The 16986-nt window shown below is 47.1% G+C and overlaps 1 protein-coding gene across 3 annotated transcripts in view; it reads right to left on the reverse strand.

The window, feature by feature from the left end:
* The window catches only part of nelfe (negative elongation factor complex member E), a 92066-nt gene that overhangs the window by 51202 nt on the left and 23878 nt on the right, over positions 1-16986 (reverse strand). For all 3 annotated transcript variants that reach the window (XM_063047888.1, XM_063047887.1, XM_063047886.1), the window contains exons 4-9: positions 13259-13333; positions 13037-13074; positions 4251-4552; positions 3507-3642; positions 3256-3310; positions 531-633 (exon numbers count right to left, since the gene is read on the reverse strand). In XM_063047888.1, coding sequence (XP_062903958.1) covers positions 531-633; positions 3256-3310; positions 3507-3642; positions 4251-4552; positions 13037-13074; positions 13259-13333 — 709 coding nt within the window. The remainder of the gene's footprint in view (positions 1-530; positions 634-3255; positions 3311-3506; positions 3643-4250; positions 4553-13036; positions 13075-13258; positions 13334-16986) is intronic.

Below are 16986 nucleotides of genomic sequence, written 5' to 3' on the forward strand. Positions count from 1 at the left end.
GAATGGAGCTGAGAAGGAAAATAAGTCAGCCATGATAGAATGGTAGACAAGACTCGATGGGCCGAATGGTCTAATTCTGCTCCTATAATCGCTGAGGCACAGAAACAAGCCCTTCATTAACCTGCCTAGTCCCATTCACCTGCACCTGGACCACAGCCTTCCATACCCCTCCCGTCCATGTACTCATCCAAGTGCCTCTCAAATATCCCTTCCACTTTTACTGGCAGCTTGTTCCACCCTTTCACCAGCCTCCGAGCTCATTCTGAATCCAACATCACGGGCAGCATAAGAGTTCGGCATGGACTAGATGGGCCGAGGGGCCTGCTGATACATGTAGAGATGCATCACCATTGTTAGCGATGGCACCCAGCCTTGTCCCCTTCCCACCTGCACAGCCTGCTCCCATCCCCACCCAACTCCCTCAAACCATCGTCCGCCACCCTCCTCATATGATAGCCCCATCCTCCCTGATTCCCGACACAGCCCAGCCCCCGGCTCGGGTGTGGGAGGGCATTAGGGATTCCACTTACCCAGGCTCCCCCAGACAGATTTACGCGTGGCCGTTTCCAGCATCAGCTGCTTGCGGGCGATCATCACCTTCAGGTAGACTGAACCCACCATGCTACTGTTCATCTGTGAGGAGGAAGGAGAGAGGGCAGTCAGGCACAGAAATCCAGAGCAACACACACAAAACGCTCGAGGAACTCAGCAGATCAGGCAGCACCTCACGGTGGTGTCTGAAAAGAGGATGCTGTCCAAGTTGCATGCCATCTTGGACAATGTCTCCCATCCACTACATAATGTACTGGGCGGGCACAGGAGTACATTCAGCCAGAGACTCATTCCACCGAGATGCAACACAGAGCGTCATAGGAAGTCATTCCTGCCTGTGGCCATCAAACTTTACAACTCCTCCCTTGGAGGGTCAGACACCCTGAGCCAATAGGTTGGTCCTGGACTTATTTCATAATTTACTGGTATAGTTTACATATTACTATTTAACTATTTATGGTTTTATTACTATTTATTATTTATGGTGCAACTGTAACGAAAACCAATTTCCCCCTGGGATCAATAAAATATGACTATGACTATGATCTACAGAAACGAATAAAAGTGGATGCTTCAGGCAGAGCCCTTTCCCACCTTCCTATGATGGCGTCTCCCCCCCTTTTCCTTTCCAGTCCCAAGACTCATGGCCCGGGAGATCAGCTGCGGGTTCCTGGGCATCAATATTTCTGAAGTTCTACCATGGGCCCACCCTTTGTAATTGATGCAATCACAAAGAAGACACGACAGTGGCTTATTCCATTCGGAGTTTGAGGAGAATTTGTATGTCACCAAAGACTAGCAAATTTCTACAGATGTACAGTGGGGAGGATCCTGACTGGCTGCATCACTGTCCGGTGCGGAGGCTCCAACGCACAGATCGGGAAAAGGCCGCACAAGTCGTAAACTCAGCCAGCTCCATCATGCCACCAGCCCCCCCAAAATCGAGGGCTTCCTCCCGAGGCAATTCCTCAAGAAGGTGGCATCCGCCTTGAAGGACCCTCACCCTCATAGACACGCATTCTTCTGGTTAGGTAAAGGCACACACTCAATGTAACCTCACTCGCTTGTTCTCTTTTTGCAGTATTTGATGTTTCTCATGTAAATGAAAGTGGTTGAAGGGATCGAGTGTATGAAGTGACCACACTATTAAGTTCTTTTTGTACTACTGATTTTCTACGTATATATTCTGACTGTATAGTTATTTTTATGTACTTCACTCTGCTGCCGCTGCAAAACAACAAATTTCATGGCATACAGTAGGTCAGTCATTCTGATCCAAAGGCAGTTGTGCCGAAGATGGCACATGCAAAAAGTTTTGTTGGCATGCGGCATGCAGCCCTACCCATCTGTTCTTTAAACCATGCCCACTTCCCCAAAATAAACAGATACATCACGATTACCGTTACTGGCAAATGAAGCAGTGAATTCTTTTTTTTAAAAACAACCTAAGATCAGTGAGGTGTTTTCGCAGGAAACACCTCACACTGGCTGATCACCAGCTGGATGGTTGCAAGAACATGGGACGATGGATCATGTGTTTTGAAATCCTCGCAGACCCGCTGTACATATCAGTATTTGAATGGTAACCTGCTACAATATTAGAATTTAATAACAGAGTGAATTCAGAAATCTGAGGTGCAGAGTGACTTGGGAGTCCTCGTACAGGATTCCCGAAAGGTTAACTTGCAGTTGGAGATGGTGGTGAGGAAGGCGAACGCAATGTTTGCATTCATTATGACAGGTCTAGAATATAAAAGCAATGATGTAATGCTAAGGCTTTACAAACCATTGGTCAGACTACACGGAGTATTGCAGGCAGTTTTGGGCCTGTGTCTAAGGAAGGATGTGCTAGCATTGGAGAGATTCCAGAAGTTGTTCAAGAGAATGATCCTGGGAATGAACGAGTTAATGTATTAGGAGCATTTGATGGTTCTGGGTCTGTACTCGCTGGAGTTTAGAAGAATGAGGAGGGATCTCATTCACCCATATTGAATACTGAAAGGCCTAGATAGAGTGGGCACGTAGCCAAGTGGTTAAGGCGTTCGACTAGCGACCTGAAGGTCGTGAGTTCGAGCCCCAGCCAAGGCAGCGTGTTGTGTCCTTGAGCAAGGCACTTAAACATACCGTGCTCTGCGACGACACCTGTGCCAAGCTGTGTCGGCCCTTGTCCTTCCCTTGGACAACATCAGTGGCATGGAGAGGGGAGACTTGCAGCATGGACAACTGCTGGTCTTCCGTACAACCTTGCCCAGGCCTGCGCCCTGGAGAGTGAAGACTTCCCTGGCGCAGGTCCATGGTCTTGCAAGACTAACGAGTGGACATGGAGAAGATGTTTCCTACAGAGGGTGAGCCTGGAACCAGAGGACACAGCCTCAGAACAAAAGAACATTCTTTTAGAATAGAGATCAGAAGGAATTTTTTTTAGCCAGAGGGTGGTGAATCTGTGGAACTCATTGCCACAGGCAGCTGTGGAGGCCAAGTCATTGGGTATATTTGAAGTGGAGGTTGATAGGTCCTTCATTAGTCAGGGTGTCAAAGGCTACAAGAAGGCAGGACAATGGGGTTGAGAGAGATAATAAATCAACCATGATGGAACGGCAGAGCGGACTCGATGGGCTCCAATGTCTTATAGTCCATGTGGTAGGAAGCTACAACCACTCCCTGGGGGTGGTAGCTCTCCTGGCCATTCGCCGTTCTCCTTACCTCAGTGATGGCCTGGTCGGCAGACTCCATTGTCTCAAAGGTCACAAACGCACAGCTGTGCAAAGTAAAGAGACAGGCGTGAGTAGAGAGACCTCTACACGGATACCGGGTGTGATGTAGGGACCAGCGTGTCCGTGGGGATACGGAGAACAGTGCGAGGGTTGGAGGAGAATCCGGAGAAAGTTTAGCGGTGGAGCAGAAGACTTAGTGAGCGAGGGAGGGTGGGGGCAATGGAGAGAAGGAACACTCACTTCTTGGGGCTGTCGGTGGTCAGGTTGACGATGGTGCCAAAACGCGAGAAGGAATCCCTCAGCATCTCCTCGGTCATCCCCACGCCGTGCACATAGACCGTGTTGCCCTTGCGCGGGGCGCGAAAGGAATCAGACCCTGCAGGTGAGTCAGGCAGAGCAGAGAGTGTGTCTGAAACCCCTCCAGCACCCTGACAACTCCGATACCCGCTCCCACTCATCCTCCAACCCCTCTGAGTACTGTTCCGCAGCTCGCACCGCGGCCCCCTTCCCCTGAAAACACCCGTTTCATCCCACTTTCCCCCGCCCCCTACCCTCCATCCCACTCCTTTCCTCAGGACACCTAAATCCCTGCCCCACCCCTGGGGGCACCCAGCCTCCATTCCTGAGGACAGGCAAACCCTGGTCCCACCCTCCCCCTACACTTGGAACAACCCCCACCCCACTCAATTCCTCAGGACACGCGAACCACTGTCCCACCCTTGCGTGAGAGTACGATGCTCTCCAATTCCTTCCCTGAACCTGGGTCATTCCCTCAGCCTTTGGGGAATCCTGAGTTCCGGCAGAAATCTCGGAGTTGTACATTTTGATAATAATTGAACGTTTGAAATCTAGGCCGAGATTTGGCAGAAATACGGGACTGTTGCTGGGATGACCTGGATCTTGGTGAACAGCAGAGCACATCTAATGGCTGACTCCCAATCTTCTTTGTGTTATCTGACAGAGCAATGAAGAAAGCTTACTTACTTCTGTAAGGGCCGTCGCGATCCCTGTCCCGATCCCGTTCCCGGTCTCTGTCCCTGTCCCTTCCACGGTCCCGATCCCTGTCCCGGTCGCGATCCCGGTCTCTGTCTCTTTCGCGGTCACGATCCCGATCCCTGTCCCGGTCCCGGTCTCTGTCCCTGTCGCGGCCTCTGTCGCGATCCCTCCCACGCTCGATGTCTCGCTCGGTATCTCTGTAGCTCTCACAATCCATCTCCTTCCCCGAGTCCCGCTCGTCGTCTCGCTCTCTCTCTGTGTCTCTGATCCGCTCACTGGAGCTGACAAAGCTGTGGTGAGAACATCAAGCCCTTATGTTAATCCATTAGCCCGTCCACACCTTCCAAAAACACTCCACTGCCACGGGGATTCCCGCACTGTGAAACTTAACGTAACCCAGGATGTGTAGCTGTGTTACACCAGAGTTACAGATTAACTTTGTCACGTGTACAGTACATCCAAGCTGACATCAATGGCCAGCACAGTCCGAGGATGTGCTGGGGGCAGCTGGCAAGTAACGTTCCCTCCAAGGTGCGTGCATCTATGCGCACAGAGCTTTTGCTACCAGCACACAAAGGCATTTAAACTGAGCGTAAAAGGTTGTCACCCTCTACCTTGTTGGCAAGTTAAGTATATTTCATGATCATACACAATCACATTCCCTTTGTCAACACTGTTTGCATCAGACCGGAAATGTGGAGTTCATGATGACTGGTCTGCTGATTTTAGATCTGGCTGATTTATACTGGTCCAAAGAAGCAAAGGTTGTGAAGTGCGGAAGAACTGTAGGTTCATTTACAGCGGAATGGATTATTATCCTTAGAATAGCTTCAGGTTTACTTCCACTTCTAAATTCAGAGCGTGTATGTTGCTGTCACTGGGCTACACAGCACAAGAGTTTTTCACACACGGGTCACTTCAACTTCAAGGGAACAATGCCAGCATGTCTCGCCACACTTCTGGTGCCAACATAGCATGCACACAACTTACCAACCGTATCCTCTACGTCTTTCAAATGAGGGAGGAAACCAGAGCACCCAGAGGAAACCCACGCAGTCACAAAGAGAAGATATAAACTCTTGAGAGACAGCAGCAGAACTGAATGCGGGTCATAGAAAACCTACAGCACAATACAGGCCCTTCGGCCCACAAAGTTGTGCTGAACATGTCCCTGCCTTAGAAATTACTAGGGTTACCTATAGCCCTCTATTTTTCTAAGCTCCATGTACCTATCCAAAAGTCTCTTAAAAGACCCTATTGTATCCGCCTCCACCACTGTTGCCGGCAGCCCATTCCACGCACTCACCACTCTCTGAGTCAAAAACTTACCCCTGACATCTCCTCTGTACCTACTCCCCAGCACCTTAAACCTGTGCACTCTGGTGGCAACCATTTCAGCCCTGGGAAAAAGCCTCTGACTATCCACACGATCAATGCCTCTCATCATCTTATACACCTCTATCAGGTCACCTTTCATCCTCCATCGCTCCAAGGAGAAAAGGCTGAGTTCACTCAACCTGTTTTCATAAGGCATGCTCCCCAATCCAGGCAAAATCCTTGTAAATCTCCTCTGCACCCTTTCTATGGTTTCCACATCCTTCCTGTAGTGAGGTGACCAGAACTGAGCACCGTACTCCAAGTGGGGTCTGACCAGGGACCTATATAGCTGAAACATTACCTCTCGGCTCCTAAATTCAATTCCACGATTGATGAAGGCCAATATAAGTATGCCTTCTTAACCACAGAGTCAACCTGCGTAACTGCTTTGAGGGTCCTATAGACTCAGACCCCAAGATCCCTCTGATCCTCCACACTGCCAAGAGTCTTACCATTAATACTATATTCTGCCATCGTATTTGCCCTACCAAAATGAACCACCTCACACTTATCTGGGATGAACTCCATCTGCCACTTCTCAGCCCAGTTTTGCATCCTATCAATGTCCCGCTGTAACCTCTGACAGCCCTCCACACTATCCACAACACCCCCAACCAGTCGGGTCGGTGCAATAGTGTAACACTAGGCAGTGCAGCACCATGCTGACCTTCACAAAATATGCCCAGACATTACAGCAGGATAAACGTCACATCTACATGAAAGCCTGGACTGACACCACCACAAATCCCAACCCCAGTACCACAAGGCTATATGTGTACCTTACACAAAATACATTGTAGTTATTCGCTGACGCCCCTCTAACAGGACAGCCCAACCACCTCTCGCACCAAGAATGATCACGGCAGCAGATCACCACCCTGTCTCGGAAATATGGCTTTTAGTTCTTGTTTAGAGATACAGCACATTAAAAGGCCCTTCCAGACCGATGAGCCAGGGTCAGAGATGTCTTCGATCGGCTGCACTGCTTTCTAAAAGGGGAGGGTAGGCAGCCAGAAGTCTGTGTACATACTGACACCAATGACACGGGTAGGAAAAGGGAGGACGCCCTGAAGAAGGAATTTAGGGAGTGAGATAGAAAGCTGAAAAGCAAGGGCACTGGGGTAGTAATTTCTGGATTTCCACCCATGCCACGTGTCAGTGAGGGCAAGAATTGGATGATTTGGCAGATAAATGTGTGGCCAAGGGACTGATGTCAGATTTCTGGATCATTGGGCTCTCTTCTGGGGAAGGTACGACCTGTACAAAAAGTACAGGTTACACCCAAACCCAAGGGGAACGAAGATCCTTACGGGCAGGCTTGCTGGAGCTTTTGGGGTGGGCTTAAACTGAATTGGCAGGGGGATGGGAACCACAGTGGTAGGGCTGAGGATGGGGCAGTAGGTATACAACTTGATGCAGTATGCAGTGAGACTGTCAGGAAGGACATGCAGATCATGGCAAAATAGGCAACCATGCAGTCAGTGGGATGAGTTGTAGTGTAACATAGGGACAAAATCCAAAAGGGTGAGAAATACAGGACTGAAGATGTTATATGTGAAAGCAGATAGTATATGGAATAATGTAGATGATCTTGTAGCAGTTAGAGACTGGTGGATATGACATTGTGGGCATCACAAGAGTCGTGGCTGAAAGATCAAGGATACACATTCTATCAAAAGGATGGGCAGAGGGGGTGTTGGTAAAAAAAAAACTGTAATCAAATTCTGAGAAAGAGGTGACACAGGATCAGAAGATGTAACATTGTTGTGGGTAGAGTTAAGAAACTGCAAGGGTAAAAAGACCCTGATGGGAGTTATATACGGGCCTCTGAACAGTAGGCAGGATGTGGGTTACAATTTACAAAGGGAGATAGAAAACGCATGTCAAAAGGGCAATGTTACATAACAAGAACAGGAGCGGGAGTCGGCCATCCGGCCCATCAAGCCTGCCCTGCCATGCAATAAGATCATGGCTGATCTGTCCGTAAACTCAGCTCCATCTACCAGCCTTTTCCCCATAACCCTTAATTCCCTTACTATGTAAAAACCTATCTACAACAGTTATGGGGAATTTCAGTATGCAGGTAGATTAGGAAAATCGGGTTGGTGCTGGATCCCCAAATGGCTTTTTAGAGCAGCTTCCGTTTGAGCCCACTAGGGGAAAGGCAATTCTGCACTCGTGCTGTATAATGAAATGCACTTGATTAGGGAGCTTAAGGTAAAGGAACCCTTGGGAGGCAGTGACTTCAGCCTGCAATTTTAGAGGGAAAAGCTAAAGTCGGGTCTGTCACTACTAGAGTGCATTAAAGCCATGAGAGAGGAGTTGGCCAAAGTTGACTGGCAGGGATTGGAGCAGAGTAGCAATGGCAAGTTTCTAGGAGAAAATTGGAAGGCATAAAATAGATACACCTCAAACAAGTATTATAAAGCCAGGATGAGTGGCTGACAAGGGAAGTCAAAAACAGCACAAAAGCAAAAGAGACGGCATATAATAGAGCAAAAATTAGTGGAAAGTTAGACGATTGGAAAGCTTTTAAAAAAACCAACAGAAGCCAACTGAACAAGTCATAAGGAGGGAATGATGAAATATGAAAGCAAGATAGCCAATAATATCAAAGAGGATATCAAAAGCTTTTTCAAATATATAAAGAGTAAAAGAGGTGAGAGCAGGTATCAGTCCACTGGAAAATGATGCTGGAGAGGTAGTAATGGGGGACAAGGAAATGGCAGACAAACTGCATAAGTATTTTGCATGTCTTCACTGTGGAAGACACTAGCAGTGTGCTGGAAGTTCGTGACTGTCAGGGGGCAGAAGTGAGTGCAGTTGGTATTACGAGGGAGAAGGTGTTTGGGGAGCTGAAAGAGGTAGCCGAAGACATTGTGGAGGCATTAGTAATGATCTTTCAAGAATCACTAGGTTTTGGGGTTCAGGAGGACTGGAAAACTGCAAATGTTACTCCACTCTTCAAGGGAAGGAAGCAGAAAAAAGTAAATTATAGGCCAGTAAATGTGTTAGAGTTGATTGTTAAGGTTGCGGTCTCAGGGTACTTGGAGACACATGATAAAACAGGTCAAAGTCAGCATGGCTTCCTCAAGGGAAAATCTTGTCTGATAAATCTGTTGGAATTCTTTGAGTAAGATAGACAAAGGAGAATCAGTTGATGTGTTTTTGGATTTTCAGAAGGCCTTTGACAAGGTTCTGTTTATGAGGCTGCTTAACAAGTAAAGAACCCACGGTTTATAGGAAAGGTAAGAGCATTGATAGAGCATAGGCAAAGTTTGGGAATAAGGGGGACCTTTTCTGGTTGGCTGCCTCTTTTTGTGACGGCTTCTTTTTACGTTATATGTCAATGATTTGGATGACGAAACTGATGGCTTTGTGGCTAAGTCTGAGAATGATTAGGTAGGTGGAGGGGCAGGTAGTTTTGAGGAAGCAGGAAAGCTGCAGAAAGACAGACAGATTAGGAGAATGGGCATAGTGGCAAATGGAGTAAGTGTAGGGCAGTGTATGTTCATGTACTTTGGTGGAAGGAACAGAAGCTTATACTTTTTTAAATAAGTGGGCAGAAAATTCAAAACACCAAGGTGCAAAGGACTTGGGAGTCCTCATGCAGGATTCCCTAAAGGTTAGCTTGCAGGTTGAGTCCATAGTGAGGAAGGCAAATGCAATGTTAGCATTCATTTCAAGAGGACTAGAACATAAAAGCACTGGTGATGCCTCACTTGGAGTATTGTGAGGCTCCTTATCTAAGAAAGGATGTGCTGAAATTCGAGAGGTTCAGAGGAGGTTCATGAGAACAATTCCAGGATTGTACCGGATGACTGGAAAATTGGCAATGTTACTTCGCTATTTATGCAGGGTGGGAGGCAGCAGAACGGAAACTATAGACCCGTTAGCCTGACATCAGTGGTTGGGAAGTTGTTGGAATTGTTAGGGATAAGATTATGGAATACCTGGAGGCACATGACAAGATAGGCCAAAGCCAGCGTGGTTTCCTGAAAGGAAAATCCTGCCTGACAAACCTACTGCAATTCTTTGAGGAAATTACAAGCAGGGTAGATAAAGGAGATGCAGTAGACATGGCGTACTTGGATTTTTCAGAAGGCCTTTGACAAGGTGCCGCATATGAGGCTGCTTAGCAAGATAAGAGCCCATGGAATTACAGGGAAGTTACTAGCATGGATAGAGCATTGGCTGGTCGGCAGAAAACAGAGAGTGGGAATAAAGGGATCCTATTCTGGCTGGCTGCCGGTTACCAGTGGAGTTCCACAGGGGTCGGTGTTGGGACTGCTGCTTTTTAGGATGTATGTCAATGTTTTAGACTATCGGATTAATGGATTTGTGGCAAACTTGCTGATGATACAAAGATAGGTGGAGGAGCGGGTGGTGTTGAGGAAACAAAGAGCCTGCAGAGAGACTGAGATAGTTTAGGGGAATGGGCAAAGAAGTGGCAAATGAAATACAATGTTGGAAAGTGTATGGTCATGCACTTTGGTGAAAGAAATAAACAGGCAGACTATTATTTAGATGGGGAGAGAATTCAAAATGCAGAATTGCAAAGGGATTTGGGAATCCTTGCACAAGATATGCTAAAGATTAACTTCCAGGTTGAGTCTATTGTGAAGAAGGCGAATGCAATGTTGGCATTCATTTCTAGAGGTACAGAATATAAGAGCAGGGATGTGATGTTGAGGCTCTATAAGGCTCGTGAGACCACACTTGGAGTATTTTGTTGCAGTACTTGTAGCTTTGGGCTCCTCATTTTAGAAAGGATATACTGACATTAGAGAGGGTTCAGAGAAGATTGACAAGAATTGGATCAGCCTATCATTGAATGGTGGAGCAGACTCCATGGGCCGAATGGCCTACTTCTGTTCCTATCTCTTATGGTCTTATGGGATTGAAAGGCTTATCATAAGAGTAGCATTTGATGACTCTGGGCCTGTACTCACTGCAATTTAGAGAAACGACGGGCTGTCATTGAACCCTATCAAATATTGAAAGGCCTCAATAGGGTGGATGTGGGCAGTCTAGGACCAGAGGGCACAGCCTCAGAATAGAGAAATGTCCATTTAGAATGGCGATGTGGAGGAATTTCTTTAGCCAGAGGGTGGTGAATCACTAGAATTCATGTCACAGGCGGCTTTGGAGGCCAAGTCATTGGGTATATTTAAGGCAGACGTTGATAGGTCCTCGATTAGTCAGAGCTTGAAAGATTATGGGGAGGGAGGCACTTGGCATTCAAGATGGGGTTGATCACTGATCTTCTGATTGATGGTAACAGCATTACACTAACCGGTATACTCCCGGGCCACATCATGTTCTAATTTCCCATGCCCTGTTCTATGATCCCTCCCATCGTTCAGCATCCCACCGTTCATTAGGCAAGACCCCCACGCCGTTTACCCTCCCCAAACACGCCACCTCTTTCTTCAGCTTCTTCACTTGATCACTTGATTCTGGCATGGTCCCGGAGGACTGGAAGATTGCAAATATCACCCCTCTCTTTAAGAAGGGAGAAAGGCAAAAGAAAGGAAATTATAGGCCAGTTAGCTTAACCTTAGTGGTTGGGGTAAGTGTTGGAGTCTATTATTATGGATGAGGTTTCGGGGTCTGGGAGACTAATAATAAGATAAGTCAAAGTCAGCATGGTTTCTGCAAAGGGAAATCTTGCCTGAGTTCTTCGAGGAAGTAACAAGCAGGGTGGACAAAGAAGAGGCAGTAGATGTCATTTACTTGGATTTTCAGAAGGCTGACAGGCAGGACGCAGAGTGGGGAAATAAAAGGGGCTTTTTCTGGTTGGCGGCCAGTGACTAGTGGTGTTCCTCAAGGTCAGTACTGGGACTGCTACTTTTCACATTGTTTGTTAATGATTTAGATAATGGAATAGATGGCTTTGTGGCAAAGTTTGAAAATGATACGTAGATGGAGGGGTAGACGGTGCTAAGGAAGCAATGCGATTGCAGCAGGACTTAAGACAAATTGAAAGAATGGGCAAAAATGTGGCAGACGGAATACAGTATAATACATTCTGGCAAAAGGAACAATACTGTAGACTATTATCTAAATGGGGAGAAGGTTCAAACATCAGAGGTGCAGAGGGACTTCGGAGTCCTCATGCAAGACTCCCAGAAGGTCAATTCACAGGTTGAGTCTGTGGTAAAGCAGGCAAATGCAACGTTGGCATTCATTTCAAGGGGAATAGAATATAAAAGCAAGGGGATAGTACTAAGCCTTTATAAGACACTAGTCAGGCCGCACTTAAGAGTAACGCCAACAGTTTTGGGCCCTATGCCTCAGAAAGGATGCGTTGTCATTGGAGAGAGTCCAGTGGAGGTGCACGAGGATGATTCCGGAAATGAAGGGGTTAACACTTGACGAGTGTTTGGCAGCTCTGGGTCTGTAATCACTGGAACTTAGAAGAATGCGGGAGGATCTGATTGAAAGGACTCGATAGGGTGGATGTGGAGAGGATGTTTCCTATGGTGGGGGTATCAGAACTCGAGGGCACAGCCTCAAAATTGAGGAGCAACCCCTTAGAACAGAGGTGAGGAGGAATGTTTTTTTAGCTGCAGAGAGGTACATCTGCGGAATGCTCTGCCGCAGACTGCGGTCAAGACCAAATCCGTGTGTATATTTAAGAAGGAAGCTGATCATTTCCTGATCGGTCAGGGCATCAAAGGATATGACGAAAAGACAGGTGTATGGGCTTGAGTAGGATCTGGGATCAGCCACGATGGAATGGCGGAGTAGACTTGATGGCCTAATTCTGCTCCTGTGTCTTATGGTACACACCCAATCCCCATCCTTCTGAATAAAGAAAATATAAGCAAGCAGATTGGATGTTATGCTGTAGTTGCTTAAGATGTTGGGGAGGTCAAATCTGGAAAATTGTTCAGTACTGGTCACCTATCTAGAAGATTGAAAGAGTTAAGAGAACATTCACAAAAATGTTGCCAGGACCTGAGCACCTGAAAAGATTGAATTGGGAAGGACTTTATTCCCTGGAGTGTACAAGATTGAGAGGAGATTTGATAGAGGTATACAAGATCATGAGTAGTACAGACAGGATAAATGCAAGCAGGCTTTTTCCACTGAGGTTGGGTGAGACTAGAACTAGAGGTCATGGGTTAAGGTTGAAAGGTGAAATGTTTAAGGGGAAATGCTTCACTCAGAGTGTGGTGAGAGTGTGGAATGAGCTGCCGGTGGGAGTGGGGTCTATTTCAACATTTCAGAGGAATTTGTATAGGCACATGGTTGTGACGGGTATGGAGGGCCATGGTCCAGGTGCAGGTTGACAGGATTAATCAGAATAACTTTGAGATGGGCTGAAGCGTCTGTTTCTGTGCCGTACGCTCTGCAATTCAGATCTTTGGAGGAGGAAACGAGCTCTGTACCTTTCGTAGAGAGGCTTTCGCTGTGGCCGCTTGGAGACCTGAGAAAAGCAAGAGAGGCGAATATCAGTAGCAAGGCAGGAGAAAGCTTTCGTGGCTGCGATAGCAGCCAACTGCCATGTGGCCCAAGGCACACACGAATGGATTTGGACACCAACACTGCCCAGCCCCTCTAATCCTGCCCCATCACCTTAACAAAATCAGCGGGGCAGCCCGTGGACTGACCTCGAGGTTGTCATCATCAGCAGAGACACTGCGCTGGAAGGGCTGGAACGATGGCGTTGGTCCTTTCTCCGGGTCCTGATTGGAAAAGGAAAGAGAGTGTCATGGAGGTAACACACAGCATCCAACCCTCAATAAACACAAGCTTCTGCAGATACTGAACATATTAACACACAAAATGCAGATCAGGCAACATCTATGGAGTCGACATTTCAGGCTGAGGTCCTTCATCAGGACAGGAAAGAAAGAGGGAAGATGCCAGAATAAGGTGGTGGGGACGGTGTTGGTCACCTATTTCAATTCAATTTCCCATTCTGATGTGCCTGTCCATTGCCTCCTCTACATCTGCAATGAGGCCACACTCAGGTTGGAAGAGCATCACCTCATATCCCATTTGGGTAGCCTTTAACCTGATGTCACAAACATCAATTTTGTGTAGATTTTCTCTGTACTCTTTTAATCTTATCAATATCTTTCCTGTAGAGAGCTGAGTGTAGCTAAGTTTGCTGATGATACTAAATTGAGTGGAAAAGCAAATTGTGCAGATGATACGGAGAGTCCGCAGAGAAATATAGATAGGTTAGTGAGTGAGCAAAGGTCTGGCAGATGGAGTACAATGTTGGTAAATGTGTGGTCATCCACTTCGGAAGGAAAAATAAAAGAGCAGATTATTATTTAGACAGTAAAAAATTGCAGGATGCTGCTGTGCAGAGGGACTTGGGAGTGCTTGTGCATGAATCACAAAAGGTTGGTTTGCTGGTGCAGCAGGCTATCAAGAAGGCAGATGAAATGTTGGCCTCATTGCTAGAGGGATTGAATTTAAGAGCAGGGAGGTCATGCTGCAACTGTACAGAGTACTGGTGAGGCCGCACCTGGAGTACTGCGTGCAGTTTTGGTCTCCTTACTTGAGGAAGGATATACTGGCTTTGGGGGCAGTGCAGAGGAGGTTCACCAGTTTGACTCCAGAGATGAGGGGTTAGACTATAAGAAGAGATTGAGTTGCCTGGGACTGTACTCGCTGGAATTCAGAAGGATGAGAGGAGATCTTATATAAACATATAAAATTATGAAAGGGATAGATAAGACAGAGGCAGGACTGTTGTTTCCACTGGGAGGTAAGACTAGAACTAGGGAACTAGGGTACATAGCCTCAAGATTCGGGGGAGTAGATTTAGGACCGAGATGAGGAGGAACTGCTTTTCCCAGAGAGTGGTGAATCTGTAGAATTTTCTGCCCAATGGAGCAGTGGAGGTTACCTCAGTAAATATACTTAAGACAAAGTCGGATAGGTTCTTGCACGGTAGGGAATTAAGGGTTATGAGGAAAAGGCAGGTAGGTGGAGTCCGTGGCCAGATCAGCCATGATCTTACTGAGTGGTGAAGCAGGCTCGACTGGCCAGATGGCCAACTCCTGCTCCTATTTCTTATGTAGAACACTTGCCAGACAAGAGGGGTCAGCTTGGGACAAGGCAAAAGCTGGTGCATGGACGATATAAGGAAGGGTTAAATGTGATTCCTGCAACACTCACAAAATGCTGAAGGAACTCAGCAGGCCAGGCAGCATCTATGGAAAAGACACTCAGTCAATGTTTTGGACTGAGACCCTGCATCAGGTCTGCTGAAGGGCCTCGGCCTGAAATGTCGACTGTTTCCTCTTTTCTAGTGTCTGCAGATTTTCTCTTGAAATGTGATCACTCCACAAGACAAAGTGCCGTTAGCCTGGAGTGGGATTGTGTTGGAATGCAGTACAGAACCACTCCGCAGAATGTTTTGAGGAAGTTAGGGGAGTACAAGTCCACAGTCATTATTGTTGATAACAGTGAAAAACATGTCTGCCTGGGCTGAAGGTCGTTATTGATGGGTGGGGGGGGGTGCTACCACCAGGGGATGGGAAAATACCAGTGAAATGGGTTTTGAAGGATATTAAAGGGGCACTTTCTCTATGAAAGGGGAAGTTTTGACTTAGGCTAGATCACAGCTGGTGCTAAGATAAGAAACAATAAGCTTCAAGACCTTGGCCTCAACACCTCCGTGTGCAATTGGATCGTTGACTTCCTCACTGTCAGACCTGGTCAGTTTGGATTGGCAGCAACATCTCCACAGCACAGGCGCACCACAAGGTGCTCGACTCGGTTTACACCTATGACTGCGTGGCTGTGGCTGAGCGGCTCCAACACCATGTTCAAGTTTGCCGACAACACCACTGTCGTAGGCCAAATTAAAGGTGGTGATGAACCAGCATAAAGGAGGAAGACTGAAAATCTAGCCACAACGACAACCTCTTATGTAACGTCAGTAAGACTGAAGGGCTGATTATAGACTTCAGGAGGAGGAAAGCAGAGGTCCATGAGCTTGTCCTCATCGGAGGATCAGAGGTGGAGAGGGTCAGCGACTTTAAATTCCTTGGGGTTATTATTTCGGAGGACCCGTCCTGGGCCCAGCACATAACTGCAATTATAAAGACAGCACGGCAGCCCCGCTACTTCCTTAGTAGTGGGCGAAGATTCAGCATGGCATCTAAAACTTCTATCAATGCATAGTGGACAGCATATTGACTGGCTGCATCACAGCCTGGAATGGAGAATCCGACAAAGGGTAGTGAACATGGCCAAGTCCACATGGGTAAAGCCCTCCCCACCACTGAGCATGTTGGAACAGGAAAGCAGCTCCATCAGCAAGCACTCCACCATGCAGGCCACGCTCCCCTCTCGCTATTGCCATCAGGAAGAAGGTACACAAGCCTCAGGACTCACACCACCAGGTTCAGGAACAGTTATTACCCCTCAACTATCAGGCTCCTGAACCAAATCAGAATCAGATTTAATACTGCTGGCAAATGTTGTGAAATTTGTTAACTCTTAAGATGGCAATACAATGAAATACATTATAAATAGAGAAAAAGAACTGATAGAAAAAGATATGTCTATTAAACAGTTAAGTTACAATGAATAGTGCAAAATAACAGAAATAAAGTGTAGTGAGGTAGTGTTCACAGGTTCAATGTCCATTCAGAAATCGGTTGGCAGAGGGGAAGAAGCCGTTCCTGAATCCCTGAGTGTTTGTCCTCAGGCGTCTGTATCTCCTTCCTGATGGTAACAGTGAGAAGAGGGCATGCCCTGGATGGTGAGGGTCCTTACTGACCTCAGGCACCGCTCCCTGAAGACGTCTTGGATACTATGGAGGCTGGTACCCACTGACGAATTGTACAAGTTCCTGCAACTTATTTCGATCTTGTGTAGTAGCACCCCACCCGCCACCCCACCATACAGTGATGCAGCCTGTCAGAATGTACTCCGTGATATATTTGTAGAAGTTTGAGTGTTTTAGTTGACATACCAAATCTCCTCAAACTCCTAATGAAATATAGCCACTGTCTTGCCTTCTTTAAGGCTGCAGCAATATGTTGCCGTCCAGGTTAGATCCTCAGAGATGTTCACAGAAAGGAACCTGAAATTGTTCACTCTCTCCACTTCTGATCCTTCTATGAGGATTGGTTCGTGTACCCTTGTCTTACCTTTCCCAAAGTCCACAGGCAGCTCCTTGGTCTTGCTGACGTTGAGTGCCAGGTTGTTGCTGTGATACCACCCAACCAATTGGCATATCTCACTCCTGTAGGCCTTTTGTCAGCACCTGAGATTCTGCCAACAATGGTTGTATTACCAGCAAATACATAGATGCTGTTTGAGCAATGCCTAGCCACAAAGCCATGGGTGTGGAGAGAGTAGAGCAGTG

This window comes from Mobula hypostoma, chromosome 5 (genome assembly GCF_963921235.1).
Source record: "Mobula hypostoma chromosome 5, sMobHyp1.1, whole genome shotgun sequence".
NCBI lineage: Eukaryota > Metazoa > Chordata > Chondrichthyes > Myliobatiformes > Myliobatidae > Mobula > Mobula hypostoma.